We start from the raw sequence: 26,679 nt of genomic DNA on the forward strand, positions 1-26,679 counted from the left end.
AAGAAATGGAAATCTTAAATACCATCAAAACAAGAAAATTGGAATATCTCGGACATATTACACGTGGAGAGAGATACAACATGCTCCAATTGATTATGCAGGGGAAGATTCAAAGAAAAAGAAGCATTGGGAGACGCAGAACATCGTAGCTGCGCAACCTGAGATAATGGTACGGATGTATATCAAATGCACTTTTCAGAGCAGCCGTCTCTAAAATCCGAATAGCTATGATGATTGTCGACCTACGTTGCGGAGATGGCACTTAAAGAAGAATATGGAATTATTGATGTTTGCTTTATATTTGTGTACGTCCGCGTAGGAACATTTGTTATAAACACATTCCGATCACGCGATCGCAACCTCCTAAATTTTGACACAAAAAACACAGCAGGTCTTATCTCCTTAACCCTGATTTCTGTGTATTGATAAAATCTTTTATCCGAAATTATCGGTTTAGTTCCGGAAATACTGCCTGCACATTTTTTAATAGAAAATTCACTAATAATGGCCAGCTGAATTCAAGCTTGCCAAAAATGGATAAAAATACTCAGAACGATGTAACAAGCAAACACAGAGAAGAAATTTTGAAATATCTAGGCAAAACTGAGGAAGATTTAGCTGCGAGTGTGGAATTGATGAAGAGTTGGTTCAAAACTCAACCACATCTTCCAGAAGTCCCAAGTAAGTAAAAATGTGTTTCTTGAAACATAATACGTTTGATTTTTTATCGTTGCTGAATGTCTATATAACAATCATTGTCTCTAAACTGAATTATATTGGTCTTTCTCTTTTTAGCGATTAACTAACAGAGCGTGGTAAATGTTCAACTTTTATATACTTCCGTCCTCAGAAGAATTATTTACATTCGCTACAATAATATTTTTTCATGTTTTATCCCAAATTTTATTATTTATTATCGAGTCTTAATAGATCTGTTAAATGTCCTTAATAAATTAGTGGTTGAAATAGTGGTAGAAATTTGAGAGAGTGGTTTGGCTGTACCACTAACGAATTGTTCAAAACAGCAGTAAATAAAATTAGAATCGCCCTAATGATATCCAATCTCCGATAGGAGAGGCACTCAAAGAAGAAGAAGAATAAATTAGTGTTATCACGATATTTGAACACTTCTTCTTCTTCCTCTTTATAAGCAATTACGTTTGTTCATTGGCAGATTGATACTTCTACTTCTACGGAAGGTTGTCACTCGATCTTTTGCGAGGGTGAGCCAATACTTCTTCTACCGATTGGTGATTTATCTCTTGCTAATTTGTCTACCCGTATCTCCCCCATTTTGCTTATGTGGTTATTCCATTCTTTTTTCTATTTAGTGTCCATTCGTTTATACACTGTAGGCACGTTAAATGTTCTTTTAATGTCTTTACTCGTCTTTCGAGTATCAGCGTATTTCCTGTAATTCTTCTCAGTATTCTTATCTCTGCCGTTTCCAATAGTCTTTGTATTGTGTCTGTATTGGTTCTCATTTATAGTGCATATGTCATTATTGGTCTTACACTGGCTTTATAAATTCTTGACTTCATCTCAGTGTCAATATGTTGGTTTTGCCATTTTTATGTATGAGTCCGGGTTGACATAATATCTAGGGTCCGTCCGCTTTAACTTTTCCCAGGCGGTACGATTAATTTTCAATCAAATTAAGTCAAAACAGAAAGTGAAACGTACGCCGATGTGTGTAGTATATAGTATACAGTATACAAAATGTATATACACATCGACGTTCGTTTCAATTTATGTTTTGACTTAATTTGATTGAAAATGAATCGTACCGCATGGGAAAAGTTATAGAGGACGGACTATAATTAATACAACAGTATTTTGTATATACTACTCGTTTATTTAGCTTAGGTACATATGACGTAAAACTAACTATTACATGTTAACAATAATAACGAGGATGAATATGCTAATAGAAAAGTAGTTCGCGCATGTGTGTAAATAATTCTTCGGCGCGCGCACTTTGCGTTTCATCTCGTGATTGATAGTCCGAGAGCTCGATACATCACACTCCTCCCTCCTAGATGAATTTACTCATCATAGTTCTCCAAATACTTTGGAGGATTTCTTATTCGAGCGGGTGGCTTCTTGACTTCAGAGACCTGCTCTCCAGGTTCTGGTTCTGGATCTACCAAATCGTTAGGATGCCGAAAAAGCTGTTGCGGAGTTACGCGTATCCCTGTTTCCATCGAGGTTGACGGTGTAACTTCGTCTGTGGTTTCCTGGTCACATACACGAGTTCTTATTTGGTCAGAATGACGACGTAAAACTCTGGGTCCTGCTTCATTAGGATATTTGATCTCTTGATTGGATAGCATCTCTTTCCTAAAATCAGGCTGTAGACGATCAAAAAGTGAGCCTTCCGCCTCATTAATATTTCCGATGGGCATCTCCCTGTCGCACAATGGGGTGTAATGTGCTGAGTAAGGAGATATCTGTGCAAAGCTACTTGTATGCTGGTTTGTTCATTGCTATCTGTCATTTTCTTAAGTGCATTTTTTACATTTTGTACCATGCGTTCCGCTTGCCCATTACTACTTGGATGGTACGGTTCAACCAATACTTGTCTAATAAGGTTTTTCTTTAAAAAATCTTGGAACTCAGCCGACGTAAAACTAGTTGTGTTATCCGATACAACAACATCTGGGATGCCATGAGTGGCAAATATACCGCGTAAAATGTCTATGGTCACACCACTAGAGGTATTTGGAACGATTTTTACCTCCAACCACTTTGAATATGAGTCTATGATTATCAGAAACATTTTTCCTTTAAATGGACCGGCAAATACGAGGTGTATCCTTGTCCATGGAGCTCTTGCCCACTCCCAAGGATGGATTGGAGCCTTTTTTGGCATATTTCTAGACTCCTGGCACTCGCTGCATGTATTTACTAGGTGTTAAATTTGCTTGTCGAGATTTGGCCACCAAACATATGTGCGTGCCAGTGACTTCATTTTTACGATTCCAGGGTGTGCTGAGTGTAGCAAATTCAGTATTATTTTTCTCCCTCCAAGTGGAACTATCACCCTTGTACCCCATAACAGGCAGTTTTGACAACAGCTAATTCCGTGTTTACGTTGTAGATAAGGAGTATATTCGTCTGAAAATTTAATTTTCTCCTCAGGCCAGCTTTCCATGCCCACTGCAAAACTTTAGATAACACTGGGTCTTTCTTAGTTTCATTAGCGATGTCTTTGGCACAGATTAGTTTTTCTGGGATGTTCTCGAGCATCAAAGCGTCATCTGGGTTTGGCGGTTCTGGCGCATTTACCTTTTGTGGCAACCTGCTAAGAGCACTCCATTCTGAATTTTTGCACACGGTATGTAGCATAATTCGTAATCATACGCAGATAACATAAGAGCCCATCTAAGCATTCTGGGTGACAGTATCTCTGGAACACCTTTTTTGGATTAAAAAAACCCAGCAATGGTTTATGGTCCGTTCTGATGCTTATTCTCCTGCCATATACATATTCATGAAATTTTTTAACGCTCGATATTATGGCCAGTGCTTCTTTGTCGATTTGGGCGAAGTTTCGTTCCGCAGATGATAGAGGTACTATGGTACGCCACTGGATATTCGCGTCCCTCATCATCGCGCTGGCTAAGCACACAACATACCCCGTAAGGGCTAGCATCACACGTCAAAAATAAATTCTTCCGTTCTCTGTAATGTCCCAACACCGGTTCTTTTGCCAAAATGTCTTTTAATAAATCAAAAGCTTTTTGTTCCTTGAAACGCCACTGCCAAGGAACGTCATTTTGCATTTCGGAGCAGTGCATGTAACGGATTTGCAATAGTTGCCTTGTCTTTTAGGAAAGCATGATAAAAATTTAAAAGTCCAAGAAAAGCTTGTGATTCGGTTTTATTAGTCAGAGCAGGCGCATTGGTGATTTCTGCGATTTTGTCTTTAGTGGGAAGTAACCCGTCTTCACTAATTTGAAACCCGAGAAACTCTATTGTCTTTGTTCGAGAAACACACTTTTCCTTACGCAAATGCCCGTCTTCCTGGAAACGCGATAATACTGCGCGCACTTTTGAGTCATAAGTTTATTTCTGAGCTACCTACTATTAAAATGTCGTCGTAATACGGTAGTACACCCGAAATACCCGTTAATCTAGTGTCTATGAATTTTTGAAAAAGGGTCCCCCAGAATCTTTATGGAAAATGGCTCTCTGTCAAATGCTCTGAAACTTTGGGTTCTGGTAGTCCTTGATGTGTAGAACAAGAACAAAAGACTCAATGAGCGTGTAGCTCCAAAAAATCATGGTTTTAAGATATAAGCCTCTGAAGTTATAGGTACAGTGAGGACGTTTGAGTTGGAATAAATTAATTTTCTCGAGAATGGGCAACTCTGGAGATAAATTACAAATCAGGTCGGTTTTTATTTTTAAATTATAATTTTTTTTACATATATATCATACTAGTGACGTCATCCATCTGGGCGTGATGACGCAATCGATGATTTTTTTTTAAATAAGAATAGGGGTCGTGTGATAGCTCATTTGAAAGGTTATTAAATTCTCTATTTAATAATATAAATACATAATATCTAATTGACAGAATATCTAATTAATACAACAGTATTTTGTATACTACTCGTTTATTTAGCTTAGGTACATATGACGTAAAACTAACTATTACATGTTAACAATAATAGCGAGGATGAATATGCTAATATGAAAAGTAGTTCGCGCATGTGTGTAAATAATTCTTCGGCGTGCGCACTTCGCGTTTCATCTCGTGATTGATAGTCCGAGAGCTCGATACATCACAGCCATATAGAGTTATTAAGGCATCCTACCAGTCTATTAGCTTTTGTACTTTATTTCTCACTTCTTTGTCCAGTTCTCCTTAGCTGAACAATACCAAGGTATTTTATTTCCATTACTTGTTCAATACTGATGCTATCAATTTCTATTTTACATCTGATTGGTTCTTTACTGATTACCATTGTTTTAGTTTTCTGAGATGAAATTGTCATAATAAATTATTTTGCTCTTATGTTAAATATGTGGATTAATCTTTGCAGATTATCTTAATCTTGGGCTATCAATATTGCGCCGTCTGCATAAAAGTATTTTTACTTCTTTGTTTCGAATTCTCTATTTCAATATATTCTGTAGTCCTTTGTTGACGCTTTTAATAATGTCATCCATGAATTAATTGAAGGGCCTAGGGCTCAATGAGTCCCCATATCTTAATCTTAACCTATGTCTATAGGTTCTGTACATCTTTAAGTCTTACTTTGTCAAATACTTTATTCAAGTCAATCAGACATACAAATGCTGGTCTCTTATGCTTTACTAATTTCTCATTAATTTCCTTTATGACGAATATTGTATCTGTGCACGATCTTCTAGTACGAAAACCCTATTGCTAAACGTATCCTCTGATTCATTCATCATTATCTACAACCCATGAAGAGTCTTGGTCGTTCCAGAATCAGCTTCCATTCCTTCCTATCCTTCACCTTGGTTTTCAAATTTCTTACTCTTAATACGCGTAAGTCACCTTCCACCTGGTCCTTAACTCGTGCTCTGGGCCTACCTCTTCTCCTCACTCCATCTGGTCTTTGGTTATATATGTGTTTCGACGGCTCCATCTCATTCATTCTCTCTAAGTGGTGTAGCTACCACAGCTTGTTTATTTTGATAGACCTACCAACACTATCTCACTACAGTGGCGGCTCGTATCACTTTAAGTAGTGCCAGAATTCGGGCAGCTGCCTAAACTTTTAGTGACGGGTTCACGATATTCTAAAAAAAGGTATAAAATAGAAATTTAAAAAAATAGGTGCGGATACTTTTACATTATGTAGGTATATACCATTTCTGGTGTGTCAAGAAATTTAAACATTTAAAATGCATTCAGTGATTGATTTGACATCATGTCCGTCCAACAAGTAAAATCTAAAAAATCTCTCAACTTGTCGCCCTTTACACAAATATCGGAAAACTATAACTAACTGAAATTCACCAGCGACGCGACGTCTGTCGTTTCATCGGCAATCACTGCAGCACAAAGATAATTTTCAATTTCTTTCCTTATTTCCTCGTGATAAACATCTAAGATGCACTGAAGGAGTTCATTTTGTGTTGTTTTGAGGTACATGCTTTTAAAGATTTGGAACTTTGAATATGAATCTAAGTCGTTGTCTAATTCGGCTAACATTGAACAGCTCCATAAAGATGATTCTATTTTCTGAATTTTCTTTTCGTCGTGATTTCTCAAAACTAACTCGACAGCTCCACAAAACCATATAGATATAATTTTTAATTTGATTCAAAACATATCGATTCTTTATCCACTTCTTGTTCATTGTGTTTAATTAGACTATCACGATAAGCTGAATTTAACTCGGGTTTTATTAATAATTAAAAAAATTTTAAATTACTTAAAAATATAATAGTTTAAAATAAAAAGTTTAATCATTAAAAATGTAATAATTATAAATACAAAAACGAGCGAGCGAGCGCGTAGAAGAACTCGAAAATATAATGTACTACCATGTACGAGAATCTTTTTGTATCTACGATCCCCGATCCACTATTCACTATGATTATAGTAAAAATATTAGATCTTCCTTGTCGAGCCAGGCACGAATAGTCTCATTTAAACGTGTATTAAAAGTGCAATATAGCTCTATCTCTGTCACTTACATAAAATGCCCGTAAAATCTTTCTCTTTTCAGCCGAGCCATCTAAGCTTTTGGCACGATGCGATCATCCCGTCCGCTGTGAGTGGCGAGGGTTGTACTACACTGCACCGTTGCCAGATTTTATATAATTTATAAAGAGAAAAGAAATACGCACAAAAAATGAACGGGCATTAAAACGGTTTAAAGATAAAAAAATATGTTTCTGCATAAAAATAAGGTCCACTGTCTCACTATAAAGGCTCATCTCAAAATTATAGCGTCTACTCCATAATCGGTTTTTCTGCTCGCCTTTATAAATATGTCTGACGAATTTATGTTCAAGCAGCCTAACTGATTGATTAGTTCTTGCAAAATTTTAGCTGTAAGTTTTAGGGTAGTATTTTAACAAGTTGATACCTTTGTAGTTTACTGGCTGCTTTTATCTCCTTTTCTGAATAATAGAATTAGTTCGCTCGTTCTCCATTCCACCGGTATTTTATTGTCTTTTATAATTTTGCTAATTAATGTTATTAATTGTAGTGTCATTGCTACTCCACAATAAACTGCTCGTCAAAAGTTAGGGATATAGAAAATTCTGCTGAATTTTTATAGTAGATTTTTTCGTGAACAGATTAACGGATTCCGCTAATTTTTTTTTATTATTTTAGACTTTTCTTCAGTATGTACACTGTTATGCAAAGGTTTACTCAAACTTTTTTTTGTACTTATACCGGGTGAAAGAAAAGAAATGTTTTTCTTATGTTAAGTTTGAGACGCCCTGTAGGGAGGACGAGGTACAAATGGGAGTATATATCGAAATCGTATTGTAGTCTTATATTTTGTGAACATTTTGTTTTTTGAATGTCCCTGATATCTTTAGAAATAAAAAAATAGACGGTTTTGTAATTTAACATGTGTTTTAACCGAAACACAAGTTTGAGACACCTTGTAGGGAGAGAAAGGCACTAAGGTTTGTATACCTCAATATTTTGTTGTAGTCTCATATTTTGTGAATATTTTAATTTTTTAATTTCTCTGATATCTTTAATAACAAAGAAACTAGACGATATTACTCTTTAATATGTGTTTTAACTGACGACATGCGTCTCATCACACATGTGAAACATAGAAAAATATATTAAAGAGTAATACCGTCTAGTTTCTTTGTTATTAAAGATATCAGAGAAATTTAAAAAATAGAATATTCAAAAAATATGAGACTACAACATAATTTTGGGTTATACTCACCTTTGCGCCTTTTTCTCCCTACAAGGTGTCTCAAACTTTTGTTTCGGTTAAAACACATGTTAAATTACAAAACTGTTTATTTTTTTGGTTCTAAAGATATCAGGGACATTCAAACAACAGTAGGTTCACAAAACATAATACTACAATATTATTCTGATGTATACTCACATTTGTACTTCGTTCTCCCTACAGGGTGTCTCAAACTTAACACAAGAAAAACATATTTTTCTTCCACCCGGTATAAGTACAAAAAATAAGTTTGAGTAAACCTTTGCACAACTGTGTAAATACTAAAGAAAAAGCTAAAATAAAAAAAATAGCGGAATCCGTCTGTTCGCGAAAAAATCAACTATGAAAATCAGCAGACTTTTCTATATCCCTAACTTTTGACGAGCAGTTTATTTCAGTAATGCGTTTGTATTCCGTCTATACCTTGTGACCATATCATGCACACTCTTTGAATTTAGATATTTTAGGTACTTTTGTCTTTTATCTTCGATTTCAGTTATGATTTCCTGATCCCACTAATAGGGTCTCTTTTGTTTTTTATCTGCTTCGTATGGTTTGATTGGTTCATATGCCATATGGATTGCTATTTTCCTAAAATTCTTTATATGTTTTTATTATTCTTCTATCGAGTTTTTCTTCTTATCAAGTGGTTTGTAGTGTTTAGTTTGTTATCTAATCTATTGTTATTCAGCAAGTATTCGTATACCTGCTTATATTTACATTGTATCTTCTTTTTTTTGTTATTTCATTTTGTTCTGCATTATTTGATTTTATTAATTTTCTTGATGTGTTAGTTGTGAAGTTATTCTAGCCTTTATAAAGTAATGGTCACATCCGTAGCTTGGTCCTATGCATGCTCTAACATCACGTACTTATTTGTTAAACAAGAATATTTTGTATATAGTCCAGGGCGCATCTGTTTTGAGATGGACGTTGAGAGGTGACTCAAATTATTTTGCATAAATTGCTTGAAAATAACTCAAATAATAATATTTGGGTTATCCTCCCACTCAAAATGGTCCGGAACATTGTTTAAATAATCAAATTGTCAAAATATGAAGGAAAAATTCGATTTTTTTTATTGGTTTTTTGATTATAACTTTAAAACTATTCATTTCTGAGAAAAGTGAGAAAAGTTGTACTGACACAGAAGTTGCGTAATTAAATTTCCTACAATATAAAATTGGTTAAAAATTTGAAAAATAGTCACCCTTGTTGCAAAATAGCAATAATTGCGAAAAAAAAAAACATACAAAAACAAGTATTCGCATTATACGTTTTTCAACCATTTATGCTACACTTAGGACCTTCATATTTTACTCAGAAAAACTTTATGATATAGTAAAACAACACTGTAATTTTCATTAAGATCGGTTTAATAGAGTTTGCAAAATAAATTTTGCAATCCAGCTTTCGCAAAAAAAATTCATTTTTTTTAAATGATGCAGGACTAAAAATAAAGCAGATAGCAAGTTGATTTTTTTTTTGTTATAGAAGTGTACTGTACCTTTCATTTGCAATTTGCAAAATTAAAATCGATTAATTACCACTGCGTCAGGAAATTTTTTAAATAAACATTCATTTTTGGTGCTACGCGCAGGACAGCGGTGCTCAATTCACACAAGTTCATTTCCACCAAAATTTCTTCCAATCTTTATCTAATATATTATTTTCTTACTCTATATTTTGTTGTATTTTAATATTTTAATTCTACAAAAATCAAACTAATTTTATTATTCTTTGTGAAATATTGTTTAAACAATTGCATATGTTTAAAAATAATAAACTTTTATTCTCTAATTTAAAATATATGAACAAAGAAAGTTTGTGCTAAAAAAGTGTTATTTCAAAGGATAGAGTATGTGTCTTTATTTTGCAATAAACAAATTTATTTATTTATATCGAAATGTAATAAAAATTAAAATGTATCAATCATTATCAAAGGTCATTGGAATGCCCAATCAGAGCAAACTATCTGCTGTCCTGCGCGTAGCACCAATATTTAATGTTTATTTAAAAAAATTCATGACGCCGTCGTAGTTAATCGATTTTAGTTTTGCAAATTGAAAATGAAAGGTACAGTACACTTCTATAAGCAAAAAAATTTCAACTTGCTATCTGCTTTATTTTTAGTCCCGTAACATTTTGAAAAAATGATTTTTTTTTGCGAAAGCTGGATTGCAAAATTTATTTTGCAAAATCTATAGAACCGATCTTAATGAAATTTACAGTATTGCTTTACTGTATTATAAAGTTTTTCTTAGTGAAATATGAAAGTCCTAAGTGTAGCATAAATGGTTAAAAAACGTAAAATGCGATTACTTGTTTTTTTATGGTGTTTTCGCAATTATTGCTATTTTGCAACAAGGGTGACTATTTTTAAAATTTTTAACTAATTCTATATTGTAGGAAATTTAATTAGGCAACTTTTATGTCAGTACAATTTTTCTCGGAAATTAATACTTTTAAAGTAATAATCAAAAAACGAAGAAGAAATCGAGTTTTTCCTTTATTTTTGACATTTTGATTATTTAAACAATGTTCCGGACCTTTTTGAGAGGGAAGATAACTCAAATATTATTATTTGAGTTATTTTCAAGCAATTTCTGCAAAAAAATTTGAGTCACCTCTCAACGTCCAAATGTACTAATATTTTTACAGATGCGCCCTGGTCTAATATTTTCATACAATCATCTTGGTCATAAAACTATTAAAACTCTTATGCTGCTTAACTCTTTTATAAAATTATAAATTATTTTTCCTTAACTACTTCTGTTTTTTGTGTTTCTTTTTTTCATCTACTGATTATTGTTACCATAAGTTAATATATTCATTTATACATTTTTAGGTACTAAAAAACTTGAATTCTACATAGTAAATAACACCTTCAACTTAGAATCAGCAAAGACAAGGATAGACCAATTTTATACGTTAAGGAGCACGCTTACCGTTATTTTTGATACCTCAAATCCAAAATCGCCAGAGCAGAAGGCAGCCATCGACTCAGCGTATGTATTTCTTATAGTAGGGGAGGAAAGTATGCTAAATTTGCAGTTACTCGAGCGTTATGGGGACTGGACAATTCGATGTAAATATTAGGATCGAATTGTTTTGTAATGCCCCTTTGTCCGCTTCTTCTCGATCGACGATGGTAAATAAATGTTTGAGTGTGGAGTAAAATATGGTTTTACTGACAGCTACTGAATATTACATTATAGGTTGTTCAAGTAACTTTGTATGATAGACTGTGACCCAAAATAGTCCCTTTGGCTAATTTATAATCTCGTCAAAATATATAGGTCATTCCATTTCAAATCACTCAATTTTGGAGCAAAAAAATTTTGGACCTCTGATTTGTCTGAAAATTGGTATATAGCTTCTGCGGGACGTAAAAATAAGATATTTAAGGTCAAAATATCTTCTTCTTCTTTTTTTTCTCAAAATGTTATTTTATGCGATTTTACAGTGATTTGGTGTTTATTTATACAAATTTGCATTTTCTATCGTAAAGTATCAATGGAAAACATAATATTTTAATAGAAGGGACTCCAAAATGTCATTATATGGCATTATAACAAGTTACTTTGATTCAAAACAAGCTTTATATCAAATTTTATAGTGTAGAAAACGTTAAAATACCGTTTTTTACATTTTTCTCCATTCCCAAAATACATCATAATCGATTTGGCTGAAAATTTGCCCACAGATAGACAAAACATAGGACTTTAAGTGGTGAGAAGGATTTGAATTATATTACAATACCAAAAAAGTTACATGCAATATTATAGTCAAAAATATAGGCGTCTACTGTAAATACAATTAACTCGAAAATATCGACCTCACGACAAAAATTGTTAAAAAGAAATTGTAATAATTGTAAATACGATTTATTTGGAACAATTTCAGTTCCTACCATTTTTGTCGAAAAGTTAAAAATGGCTGAGATATTGAGCAAAACAGGTTCTTCTTTAAAATCAAGATGACGGCTAACGTAACGGAGGAATTCATTCGTGATTTTAAATTGAGGCTACTATTGACTCCCCTAAAGATCAGAAAAATAAAATTTTGGGCAGCTCGGTATTCAAGGTCAAATGCTATCCCGACTGGACTAATATATGCTTTTGAGTCTGATATTATTGCATGTAACTTTTTTGGTATTATAATATAATTCAAATCCTTCTAAACGCTTAAAGTCCTATCTTTTGGCTATCTATGGGCAAATTTTCAGCCAAATCGATGATGATGTATTTTGGGAATGGAGGAAAATGTAAAAACGGTATTTTAACGTTTTTTACACTATAAAATTTGATCAAAAACTTGTTTTGATTCAAAATAACTTGTTATAATGCCATATAATGACATCTTTGAGTCCTTTCTATTAAAATATTATGTTTTTCATTGATACTTTACGACAGAAAAAGCAAATTTGTTGAAATAAACACCATATCACTGTAAAATCGCATAAAATAACATTTTGAGAAAAAAAGAAGAAGAAGATTTTTTGACCTTAAATATCTTATTTTTACGTCCCGCAGAAGCTATATACCAATTTTCAGACAAATCGGAGATCCAAAATTTTTTGCCTGAGTGATTTGACATGGAATGTACCATATAATTCATCAATAAGTTGCATGACAACAATAGCAACGAATTTGTAATCTTTCGAAAGCTTACAACTACAGTTTATTGAGGAAACTATTGCAACATGTACTAGGAAGTACAATTGAAAATACCACGATTTGGCAATTTATTTAGGTTGCAAAATGTTCACTGGACTCTAATAATTAAAATATTACCCGATATATTTTCCCATTGTTTCAATTATACACGGTGAAAATAAAAAAGTTTAAGAAGTTAAGAATAATGTGAGATTACAAATTAAGGGATTAATTTGAGATTGAACAGGGACCTATTAGGTTGTGAAGAGTAGGTCCTGAATCAAAAAACAGTTAAGTTAAGTTTTCTATAAAGTGGGGGTTTCCATTTTTTTAATTTAATTTTCCATTCCCAACAATCGTTTTTTCCGATTATAGCGCCATCTATCCATGATTCGAAAAAATGTATCAATTAAAAGTTGGTTATTTTTACGTAAGGAATCCAAATCTGCAATAAAAATTGGGGCTCCTATTTAAGATTTTAAAGTAACCCATTACCCTACCTCCGTTGGGGGTCGTGTTTGTTGCCATTCGATTCATTTTTCAAAAATATTGATATGTGTATTTTTCGGTTTTTCGATCTGATGTTCATTTCGCGAAACATCGCGGGGTTCGTATGTAAAATTTTAAATTTACACCCCATTCTATAGATTTTTGAAAAATATTGAACACGTAATATTTTAGTTTTTCGATGTGACGTTCGTTTCGCGAAATATTCGCTTTTTCTTGTGAAACTTTGTGACTCACACATTTCCTTACGCCCCGCTCAAATCGTCAGATTTTTCAAATATACACTGTTTTGCATGTACTTAACTTACCTTATCTTAATCTGACGATTTTGAGTTTTTCTAAGGATAGATTTTTTTTCGGACCCCCCTTAACGAACTCCCCTGTATTTAGAGCCAATATATGATAGAGGTACATTTACAGGGTACAAGGTTTATCCCCATATGATAATCTGATGCGCTCGAGTAACTGCAAAAATCCCCGCTTGGGCTCCCCTACCATTACTGAAATAAGAGAGCTTTAATCTTAGTCTAAGAGCTAGTGTACCCTCCGACTAACGGTCGTCCTGTAAGGCTAGAAATTTGTCTAGTGATAATTCATAGCACACCAAGGCTAAAAACCATGACCTGGCAGGCATCAGCCGTGCACGTGTATCTACCAGGCGAATCGAAAAGTGCATAGTTTAGAGGTAAAATAAACTTGCTCCTGTAAGGTTTAAAAAGTATGTGTTTGAATAAGTCATTTAGAAGAAATGTGTATAATGACAGGCGATTCTGAAGAGCATAAGACCTTGCCAGGAGAGGGGAAAGATTAAGGGTTTTTCCTAAAATTATTTTTTTTGCATCGAACAAATTTTTTTTAGATTTTTTGAATCATTCCAAACAGAAAAGGTCTTTAGTGATTTTTCTCTTAAGTTAATAGTTTTTGTTATATAAGCGATTGAAAATTTTGAAAATTGCGAAATCGGCCATTTTTAACCCTAAATCGGACATTTATCAAAAAATTTCAATGTTGCTAAGGTACGTAGATATTCTTTAAACATTAATTGATGAAATCCCGAAGAGTTTTTTGCAATAAAGTATCGAAAACCCCTTTGTTTTTTTAATTGCTAATCAAGCGGGCGCGACACTGTAGTATAAGTGAGGACGTTTGAGTTTGCATAAATTCATTATCTCGAGAATGGGCAAATTTCAAGAGAAATCCTCCAATAGGTCGATTTTTAATTTTGAATTAGGACTTTTTGGCAATATATAATACTAGTGACGTCATCCATCTGGGCGTGATGACGTAATCGATGATTTTTTTAAATAAGAGTAGGAGTTGTGTGATAGCTTATTTGAAATGTTATTTAATTCTGTATTCAGTAATATAAACATTAACATAATTATTTATACAGGGTGTGCAAAAAAAAATTTCTTCTATTCGTCAAATTTAATCAAAGTTAATTTAATAAAAAAAATTTTTGTACACCCTGTATAAATAATTATGTTAATGTTTATATTAGTGAATAGAGAATCAAATAAACTTTCAAATGAGCTACCACACAACCCCTACTCTCATTTAAAAAAATCATCGATTACGTCATCACGCTCAGGTGGATGACATCACTAGTATTATATATATATATATATATATATATATATATATATGCCAAAAATTCCTAATTTAAAAATAAAAATCGACCTGTCTGAGGATTTCTCTTGAAATTTGCCCAATCTCGAGATAATGAATTTATGCCAACTCAAACGTCCTCAATTATACTACAGTGTCGCGCCCGCTTGATTAACAATTAAAAAACAAAGGGTTTTCCGATACTGTATTGCAAAAAACTCTTTGGGATTTCATCAATCAATGTTTAAAGAATATCTACCTACCTTGGCAACTTTGAAATTTTTAGATAAATGTCCGATTTAGGGTTAAAAATGGCCGATTTCGCAATTTTCAATCGCTTATATAACAAAAACTATTAACTTACGAGAAAAATCACTAAAGACCTTTTCTGTTTGAAATGATTCAAAAAACCTAAAAAAAATTGTTCGATGCAAAAAAAAATAATTTTAGGAAAAACCCCTAATCTTTCCCCTCGCCTGACAAGGTCTTATGCTCTTCAGAATCGCCTGTCATTGTACACATTTCTTCTAAATGACTAACTCAAACACATACTTAAATTTAAACCTTACAGGAGAAAGTTTATTTTACCCCTAAACTGTGCACTTTTCGATTCACCTGGTAGATACACGTGCACGGCTGAGGCCTGCCAGGTCATGGTTTTTAGCCTTGGTGTGCTATGAATTATCACTATGGTCTGTTTTTTAACCAAGAGGAGTAATTCAAATATACCACGCCGTAATGCTTGTTTGTAATTGGTCCAACCTCAGGCAAGTTTACTCCACTGTTACGAAATTTTGACACTAATGACATTTATAAAATTTTGACACTTCTGTCAGTTTATAGGTTAATTAAGTTATATCGGCGATTTTTTGTGTTTTCTGCGTTATACCTTTAATTTTTAGATTTTTAGTCTGCTTTTATATAAAAAACTGTTGTTTTTACAACTCTTTAGTGACGTATTAGTATAACTTAATATTTATGGATTACCGTCGAAGGCCGATATGATCAACTAAAAAAGAAGATATATTTGGTGATATTTCTAGTGACTTTCTTGGGTGTGAATCTGTCTCTTTAGTTTACTCCTCTTGGTTTAAAAATAAACTATAGACAAATTCTAGCCTTACAGGACGACCGTTAGTCGGAGGGTTCACTAGCTCTTACACTATCTTCTTACAAATAATCAAATATTTTCAGTCAAATTGTTCCATTGCCAAAATTGCACGATGACCTATACGGTGTGATCTTGTTCAAAATGAGAGAAAACATACCAGTAAACTTTGACCCACACTGGTGGCTTGGAGCTCTAGTCAATGCACACGAAGTTAAAATACACGAGGGTTTGATGCTAAATTACATCGTAGTTTATGATTTAGAGCACATGACACTAAGCCATCTTTTAAAAATTAGTCCTATATTTGCAGTAAATTCCAGTAAACTATCTGAGGTATGTATATGGGAAACAAGAATAAAAAACCGCTAAACGCCGTAAAAATGAGTGGCGCATATAATATTCCAGCTACAAAAGAGCTGATATGAGTATTACGTGGCGCGAAAATGTATTTTCATTTTGATGGAAATAAAAATTCTAGTGTTATTTTGAAAGATTTTTCCATAATACCGGGTGTCCACTTATATTTTCCCCCATTTTAACTGCCTATAACTTCTAAACGGTTCAAGATAGAAATATGCGGTTTTCACTGAAATGTTTTATTTTAGTAAAAGTTTTGTCTGAGTGGATTGAATTTTTTATATCGCTTTCAAATACGAAATAAAAAATGGCGGATTTTTGAAAAAAACTTTGTTGACTTTTTTTTAATGGAACACCCAGTATATTTTTTTTAGATTGAAAGAAAGGTCATTCACCTATCCAGCGATATAAAGTTTTTCAAAATCGGTTGTCAAATCACTGAGTAATTAATTTTTAAATTGAGGGGTGCAACGTGGATATCACATACCTAAATAACATAACTGAGCAAAATGATATTATGTTATGTGATTTCCACATTGCATCTCTCATTTTAAAAATTAATTGCCCAGTCATTTGGCAACCGATTTTAAAATTTTTTATATCGCTGGATAGGTAAATGATTGGTTTTTTAAGACACAAAAAAATATACTGGGTGTTTTAATCAAAAAAGTCAAAAACGTTCTTTTTTCAAAAATGCACCATTTTTTATTTAAAAGCGATATAAAAATGGTCATTTACCTAAAAACTAAAAAAAAACGGTCATTTATCTATCCAGCGATATAAAAATTTTTAAAATCGGTTGTCAAATGACTGAGCAATTAATTTTTAAAATGAGAGATGCAATCTGGAAATCACATAACTTGCTTAGTTATGTTATTTAGGTATGTGATATCCATGTTGCACCTCTCATTTTAAAAATTAATTACTCAATTATTTGACAACCCATTTTGAAAAACTTTATATCGCTAGATAGGCGAATGACCTTTCTTTCAATTTACAAAAGAATATACTGGGTGTTCCATTAAAAAAAAGTTAACAAAGTTTTTTCAAAAATCCGCCATTTTTTATTTCGTATTTGAAAGCGATATAAAAAATTCCATCCATTCAGATAAAACTTTTACTAAAATAAAACATTTCAGTGAAAACCGCATATTTCTATCTTGAGCCGTTTAGAAGTTATAGGCAGTTAAAATGGGGGAAAATATAAGTGGACACCCGGTATTTGCTAAATTTGAAGTAACACGCGCCACAAAAGAGTAACTTTGATACAGTTTGCATTTTGAGGCTCTTTTGTGGGGCGTTTTACTTCAAATTTAGCAAATATTATGGAAAAAATCTTTCAAAATAAAACTAGAATTTTATTTTCTATCAAAATGAAAATACATTTTCGCGCCACGTAATACTTATATCAGCCCTTTTGTAGCTGGAATATTGTATGCGCCACTCATTTTTTCGGCGTTTAGCGGTTTTTTATTCTTGTATCAGGAGTGTTTCAAGTTTTTTATAAATTAAATGTATGAATTTGAATGTAATGTTTCTCGATTACACGTTAAGCGTTATAAATGGTCGTCTTTGTCTCATTCTGTCCCAATTGATCTAGTAGTTACGACACCAGACTTGTGATAAGACAGTCCGAGTTCATATCCCAGCCATTCTAATAATATTTATGGACGGCAAATGAATGCCGGCAAATGAATGAATGAATTATGGCCGTTATTGATTTGGTGTATTTTCAGTTTTCCTGTCTCTCATTGAACCTAAGATATATACGCCCAAAAAATATGCCATGTTGTATCTACCAATCCCTATAGCTGGCTTATGGGTGGTCAAAAGTCACAAACTACACCGGTTCTAAATCGGCCCTGACCCCTTTTGAAACACAGAAAAAAAATCAGATCGGTGTAACTTTTCCACATACATACATACATATCCACAAACATTTTCCCCTCTTTAAATAAAAATTGAGTTATACTTCTGAGCTCGATAACTTTTAAATGGTATAACCGATTTTCAAAATTAGACATGCGTTGGAAATGTAATGATCAGTACTATAAGAAGCCGCAAAGGCCGGACGTATATTATTGAAATTGTTGGGAGTTTTGGAAACGAGAACGAAAAACACAGACCCTAAATGGGAAGCGCCGTAAAATCCACACCCTTGGACCAAAATGGAGAATTGGCTTATGGATGGACTAATCTTTTCCTAAACTTTAAGATGAGATTTGGTCCGATTTTCAATTCAGTCAGATTTAGAAAATCGAAAATTTCATGTACTATAGTGTCGCATGTAGGGGTATTGTTCGCCACTGACGAGAACTGCCGTTCTCTGGTAAATTACAGACAAATTCTGAGACGGTCTGATAAGTTCTCGGTCTATTTCATAGATTTAAATCCAAATTTAAAAGTTTAGGTAAAAAATCACCTCTCATTCACATTCATTTTCACTGCAGGAATTTCTCAAGGTTCCATTATTGCACTAATATTCTATACAATGTACAACAAATCTTTCCAACTTCAGATGAACCAATACATTCATACTACTCTAGACAGGAGACATAACCACAAGATGAAGATGTCAGAAATATACTCTCAAACTCACCTAAATCATACCGACTTGTGGTACAGAAGATATAGAGTGACACCTAATCCAAAAAAGTCTCAACTTCAGACATCCAAAGCTTAGCGGCTACTAAACACAATAAGCGGAAGAAATAGTGGTTCTCAGACAGTAGGAAGTCGGCATTTTCAATGCTGTATGGAGCACATTCGGAAAACAAATATTCTTCTTTAATGCCATCTCCGCGGCGGAGGTCGGCAATCATCATAGCTATTCGTATTTTTAGAGACGGCTGTTCATTTGATGTACATCCGTACCACTCTCTCGGGTTGCTCAGCCACGATATTCTGCGTCTCCCTATGCTTCTCTTTCCTTGAATCTTTCCCTGCATAATCAATTGGAGCAAGCTGTATCTCTCTCCACGTGTAATATGTCCGCGATATTCCAATTTTCTTGTTTTGATGGTATTTATTCATCTTTCTCAGAACCTCTTTGTTTGTGACGTGTTCTGTCCAAGATATTTTCAGACTTCTTCTGTACACCCACAGCTCAAATGATTCTAGTTTTTTTCATTGATGCAGCATTCAAGGTCCAAGCTTCCATTCCATAAAACAAAGTCGAGAAAACGTAGCACCTAGCCAACCTAACTCTTAGCTCTAACTTCAAATCTCTTGTGCAGAGCACATTTCTCATTTTGTTAAAATTTGCTCTAGCCTTTTCTATTCTGATTTTGATTTCCTGTAAGCAATCTCCTGTTGAATTGATCATTGTTCCAAGGTATGCATATTTGTCGACTCGTTCGATATTGGATCCGTTTATGAAGAGATTTTCGTTATTTCTTTGAGTTTTCGATATTCTCATAAACTTTGTCTTCTTGACATTCATTGTTAGCCCGTATTCTTGTCTAAACTCTGCTATTCTGGTCACTAGCCTCTGAAGATCCCCAATATTTTCAGCTAAGATGACAATGTCATCCGCATATCTAATGTTGTTAATGGGAACTCCATTTACCTTTATTCCAGCTGTTTCACCCTCAAGAGCTTTTTACAAGATCTCTTCCGAGTAGGCATTAAAAAGAATTGGCGACAACACACATCCCTGTCTCACTCCACGTCTGATTTCACTTTCCTCTGACAGCTGGTCGTTAACACGTACTTTTGCTCGTTGCCTATAGTATAAGCCTATACTATAAGCAACGACTGTTCGACAGAACAGTTCTGTATAAAGCAAACTACAAATTGTATGACTAACACTGAACCTAAATACATTGACTATCGAAGCTTCCTACCATACATGAAAGACTTGCTGAGCTGAAAGTACACCTGAAAAAATATTCGTAGCCAAAATATCTGAACTAATCTTTGACAAAGTGTTCGTCATAAATCCTACAGATAAACTTTCTCACTTCCTTATATAATTAATGCCCTCTGCTAGCAACAAAACAAGAAAATTGGAATATCTCGGACATACATATTATTACACATGGAGAGAAATACAACTTTATTCCAATCAACAGCATTGTTCTCGTGAAATTTTGAGAATCAAGATCGATTTCCTTGAAAATTTGGATTTAGGTAGTATTTATAACCTTTGTCAAAATCTACCCTCGCCAAGCGGGCTTTTGCCCTGGGGGTGAAAACAACCCCATCTAGGGGATGAACAAATTTTTATAATCAAAATAACTATGGAAGTCGATAGATTGATCAATTCTGAGTAAATTTTATTCTATAAAATTTGTCTGCAAAGTTGATACTTTCCAAGTTATTAGCGATTGAAACTATACATTTTTCATTGAAAAAACTCTCTTAAAAACTTTTTCATGATTAACTTAAAAAATTTAATTTTATAGAAAAAATTATTAAGAACAAAATTGTAGCTATAGAAAATAACCATCATTTAAAGAGCAATAACTCAGTCGTTATTAGGTTTACATAGGTCTTTCTGACGCGAATCTCTTTGTTTTTTATTAGCTACAATTTTATTCTTATTGATTTTTCTATAAAATTAATTTTTTTTAAGTTTTTCATAAAAAATAGTTATTCAAAGTGAGTTTTTTCAATAAGAAATACATAGTTTCAACCGCTAATAACTTGGAAAGTATCAACTTTCTAACTAGATGGGGTTATTTTCACCCCCAGAGCAAAAGTCCGGTTCGGCATAGGGTAGATTTTGAAGAAGAGAATGGCGGTTACCACACCTTCTCGGGGTGGACATTTTTTTGGTTAAAATAACCACGGAAGTGACTAGAGAAATTAATTCTAAGCAAAAACTCTTCTTTATTTTTTTTTGAGAACTCAATACTTTTTGAGTTATTCGTGTTTTTTTGCGAATACCTTAAAAACTATGAATCTAACTAAAAAAACTACATAAAACATTGTTGTAGCTTATAAAAAACAAAGAGATTTATTCCTTTATAAATCTTCTAGTTATAATACAAAAGAGTCTGTTTTTTGGTGCATGCTCAAATCGTTGTATTCAACTTGAAATAACAGAAAAGGTCGATTTTAGGTGTATAATCCTACCAATACTTTTTGTAGTTCTTGTTGAAAAGACCCTTAAAATGAGCAATATTAAATGTCGATTATATTCAAACTAAACGAGATATGCTTAAAAAAACTGGTGACTAATGTATTTTAAGAAAAAATGAGAAGTATATTTAACCCCTCATATATATATAACAGCGCTAACAGGCCTTATAGGCCTACGGCTTCTAAATTCTGGATAATATTTCTCCATTCTTTTCGGTCCTCTGCACTCTTTCTCCAGTCCTTCACCCCGATTTCTTCCAAATCCCTCTCTGCAGCCTCTGACCATCTCTTCCTTGGTCGACCTCGTCTCCTTTTTCCCAAATGCTCTGAACCCCTCATACATCAGAATTTAAATGCATCGTTTTCCTTCTATAATACTTTATATTATAGTGTTATTTCTATGTTCAAAACGTTGGACGGTTTTGAAATGAATGGTTTTTTATAAAGATATTTTTATATAAGATCAAACTATAGAGCGCATTTTTAAATTTTGTTAAAAAGTTTCCTTTTTCTCCATGTAACTTGAAAATAATGAACAAAAAACAAAAACAAAATTTTTATCTAAAAAAACCCTACATTTTTGTACGGTATCTTTTTTTGTATCTCTTATCATTTTCGAGTTACATGAAAAAAAGGAAGATTTAAAATGCGCTCTATAGTTTGATCTTATTTTTTTTTAAACATTAATTTTAAACCCGTCCAACTTTTTGAACATAGAAATAACACTATAATAAAGGGTACTGTAAAAGGAATAAATTATGCTGAATGAGGGGTTAAATATACTTCTAATTTTTTCGTAAAATACATTAGTCATCAATTTTTTTGAAGCATATCTCGCTTAGTTTGAATTTAATCGACATTTAATATTGCTCAGTTAAAGGTCTTTTCAAGCACTACAAAAGGTGTTGGTAGCATTATACACCTAAAATCGACCGTTTCTTTGTTATTTCAAGTTGGAGTTGACTCTTCCTGGATCGATTCAGTAAATGTTGATTATACGAAAATCTCAAGTGCATTTTTGATATGTGTGCGTTTCTTTGTTTTGACCGTTTCAACTACTTATTAGTATAGTCTGTAACGTCGCCCCCGTTAGGTAAATTATTCTGATTCGATTTTTTGCACAAACTTACTCAAAGAAATACATCCGTATAACAATCCTTATAACAAATACACAGGGTGTCACGCGGTACCGCGGCCGAAAAATTGTTTAACCAATTCTTGTTAACCAAATTCACAAAAATAATTTTTATCTACTCTATCTCATATTATGTAAACCAGCAGTTCTCAATCTGTGGTACATGTACCACCGGTGGTACATATCATTATTTGCGTTGGTACACAAAACACACAAAAACTTAAAATAGTAGTACATAGTAAGTCTTGATTATACAATCTAAAAATATAGAAATATAATAAAAGAAACTTTAGATGGTACATGACTCAAAAAGATTGAGAACCGCTGATGTAAAGGTTTTATTGTGTGAAAATTGTAAATATAGATAGCAGTACATGAAGGGTTTAAAGTGTGTCTGAAGTAACAATCTATTTTGTATGAATATAATTGCGAAACACTACAGAATTTTACTTTTTGACATAAATTTTATTAATAATAAGATAAATTTTGTTCAATATTTTTAATAATTAAAGTAAATAAATTTTAATTTCACTCAAATAAATAATCGATTGCTGACCACTTACATTCAATCTCGGTTAATTTGATTAATAATCGCGGCAGGTAAAGTAACATTCTTCTTTCAATACAACAAACTGTTACTTTACTGCCGAAAATGAGGGCAAATGAGTACAATAATGAATGATTTTAGTGAAGTCAGAAACTAAAAAAAATCAAAGATTAAAGCTACCTCTATAAGATCCTGAAGAAATTTTTGTCATTATTTCATTAATAAGATATTATTTTTAATTATCAACAATGAGCGCTAAGCGTGTATTGAGTCGGCCGTCAATGTGAGTGCGAGTGAGATTCACCATTGGACGGCCGGAATGGTGCATCTCTTTAGCACTCACCATTGACGGCCGCCTAATACGCACTTAGCGCTCATTGTTAATAATTATAGATAAAGCTTAGTAATAAAATAGTGACAAAAAATTTCTGCTGGATCTTGTAGATGGGGCTATAAACTTTGATTTGGTCACTTTCTGACTTTCACAATAATGGATTTTAACCGAGTTATTAAGCCTTGAAAATGGCTATTTTCGTATTTTTCAAATTTTAAATCGCGTATAACTCGACAACAATCAATTTTAGAGAAAAATCACAAAATACCTTTTTTTGCTCAGAATAACCCAAATAAACTAAAAAATTACTCGAAGTGAAAAAATTATTTTTGTGAATTTGTCTAAAAAAATTGTTTAAACAATTTATCGATCAAGGTACTGCCTGGCACCCAGTAGATTTGTTATAAGGACCTCTTTTTTAGTAAGTTTGTGCAAAAAAATCGAATCGGAGTAATTTACCTAACGGGGGCGACTAGATAATTTACAGCCTAGACTAATTTGAACATATTCAGTAACATTTAATTTCTAGAATCGGCTGTTTGTGTGAATCAGAATCAACTTTTACTAAATGGCATTGGGAAGAGTATACTTTTCCTAGTTGGAGTCTACTTTTACTAGTAAATGTTGAATATAAATCTTCATTTTATATTTATAATCAACTTTTACTGAAACCAGCCGTTAGAGTTGACTCCAACTAGTTGGAGTCAACTCCAACTGGATAATCAACTTGAACTGTAACATATATACTGATTTGAGCATGCAAAAAAAAAAACAAACTCTTTTCACCTACCATATCTTTTTGTATTATAACTAAAATATTTATGAAGAAACGAATAACGAATCTCATTTTTTTATAAGCTACAAAAATATTTTTATAGATTTTTTAGTTAGATGCATAGTTTTTAAGGTATTCGCAAAAAACAGTCCGAAAAGGTGTCATTTTTACAACTCAACAACTCAAAAAGTATTGAGTTTTCAAAAGAAAATATGAAACAGTTTTTGCTTAGAATTAGGTTCTGTAGCCATTTCCGTAGTTATTTTTACTAAAAAATTTACCCACACCCTTGAAGGGGTGGGAACCGCCCCTAAGATAAAAGCGCCATCTTTTTTTCTTAAGCTATTCTTTACCTACTGTGAAAATATCAGGTAAATCGATGTAGTAGGAGGAATTCGGAGTCAAATACCCTCATTGACTGCCCTATATTTCAATATCTTAAAAAGGGTATAACCATAACTGGAAATTACTTCTTTAAACTTCTAATTAGACTGAACGATTAATTAATTTTAATTAAATATTAATTAACAATTCTAATTAATATTTCTGCAAATAATCTTGGTTTAAAAGCTAAATTGAGGAATCTGCACAAAGAAGTGCTGCGACACTCACCTTAATCCCATATTTGCATTTTAGTCCAGGGCCCATCTGTTTTGAGATGGACGTTGAGAGGTGACTCAAATTTTTTTAAAGAAATTGCTTAAAAATAATTCAAATAATAATATTTGAGTTATCCTCCTACTCAAAATGGTCCGGAACATTGTTTAAATAATGAAAATGTCAAAATATGAAGGAAAAATTCGATTTTTTTATTAGTTTTTTGATTACAGCTTTAAAACTGTTCATTTCTGAGAAAAATTGTACTGACATAAAAGTTGCGTAATTAAATTTCCTACAATATAGAATTGATTAACAATTTAAAAAATAGTCACCCTTGTTGCAAAATAGCAATAATTGCGAAAAAAAAACATACCAAAACAAGTATTTGCATTTTACGTTTTTCAACTATTTATGCTACACTTAGGAAATTCATATTTCACCCAGAAAAAGTTTATGATACAGTAAAATAATACGGTAAATTTCATTAAGATCGGTTTAATAGATTTTGCAAAATAAATTTTGCAATCCAGCTTTCTCAAAAAAAATTCATTGTTTCAAAATGTTACAGGACTGAAAATAAAGTAGATAGCAAGTTGAATTTTTTTTGCATATAGAAGTGTACTGTACCTTTCATTTACAATTTGTAAAATTTAAATTGAATAACTACCACGGCGTCAGGAATTTTTTTAAATAAACATTAATTATTGGTGCTACGCGCAGGACAGCGGTGTTGGATTCACACAAGTTGATTTCCACCAAAATTTCTTCCAAACTTTATCTAATATATTATTTTCTTACTCTATATTTTGTTGTATTTTAATATTTTAATTCCACAAAAATCAAACTAATTTTATTATTGTTTGTGAAATATTGTTTGTAACAATTGCATATATATATATATATATATATATATATATATATATATATATATATATATATATAAAAATAATAAACTTTTATTCTCTAAGTTAAAATATATGAACAAAGAAAGTTTTTGCTAAAAAAAGTGTTATTTCAAAGGATAGAGTATGTGTTTTTATTTTGCAATAAACAAATTTATTTATTTATATCGAAATGTAATACAAATTAAAATGTATCAATCATTATCAAAGGTCATTGGAATGCCCAATCAGAGCAAACTATCCGCTGTCCTGCGCGCAGCACGAATTATTAATGTTTATTTAAAAAAAATCCTGACGCCGTGGTAGTTAATTGATTTTAATTTTACAAATTGCAAATGAAAGGTACAGTACTACAGTTCTATAAGCAAAAAAAAATTCAACTTGCTATCTGCTTTATTTTCAGTCCTGTAACATTTTGAAAATATGAATATTTTTTGCGAAAGCTGGATTGCAAAATTTATTATACAGAATCTATTGAACCTATCTTAATGAAATTTACAATATTGTTTTACTGTATTATATAGTTTTTCTGGCTGAAACATGAAGGTCCTAAATGTAGCATAAATGGTTGAAAAACGTAAAATACGAATACTTGTTTTTGTATGGTTTTTTGGTAATTATTGCTATTTTGCAACAAGGGTGCCTATTTTTTAAATATTTTACCAATTCTATATTATAGCAAATTTAATTACTCAACTTTTATGTAAATACAACTTTTCTCGGAAATTAATACTTTTAAAGTTATAATCAAAAAACCAAGAAAAAAATCGAATTTTTCCTTCATTCTTTGATATTTTGATTATTTAAACAATGTTCCGGACCTTTTTGAGAGGGAGGATTAAGTCAAACATTATTATTTGAATTATTTTCAAGCAATTTCTGCAAAAAAATTTGAGTCACCTCTCAACGTCCAAATGTACTAATATTTTTAAAGATGCGCCCTGGTCTATTTCTTATACAAATTAATATTATGTAATTCTAAAAATTGAAGATTTTCGTTGCTGGTTAGCTCTTTTCATCTAATCAAGAGACCGTGGTCTTAGTTTATTATTTTAGTAGGTACTCTGGGGCCCTTCTGGAATAATATTAATTAAAGAAAGAGGATATCGCCATTGCAAGACCGTTGTATAGAATTTATTACCTT

The 26,679-nt window shown here is 32.5% G+C and overlaps 1 protein-coding gene across 1 annotated transcript in view; it reads left to right on the top strand.

The window, feature by feature from the left end:
- Nucleotides 1-445: 445 nt before the first annotated feature.
- The window catches only part of LOC126880118 (retinol-binding protein pinta-like), a 43,185-nt gene continuing 16,951 nt past the window's right edge, over nucleotides 446-26,679 (top strand). Inside the window, exons 1-3 of the mRNA XM_050643817.1 lie at nucleotides 446-681; nucleotides 10,765-10,924; nucleotides 15,884-16,133. Of these exons, the coding sequence (XP_050499774.1) occupies nucleotides 534-681; nucleotides 10,765-10,924; nucleotides 15,884-16,133 (558 nt within the window). The 5' untranslated portion in view covers nucleotides 446-533. The remainder of the gene's footprint in view (nucleotides 682-10,764; nucleotides 10,925-15,883; nucleotides 16,134-26,679) is intronic.

This window comes from Diabrotica virgifera, chromosome 2 (genome assembly GCF_917563875.1).
Source record: "Diabrotica virgifera virgifera chromosome 2, PGI_DIABVI_V3a".
Classification (NCBI taxonomy): domain Eukaryota; kingdom Metazoa; phylum Arthropoda; class Insecta; order Coleoptera; family Chrysomelidae; genus Diabrotica; species Diabrotica virgifera.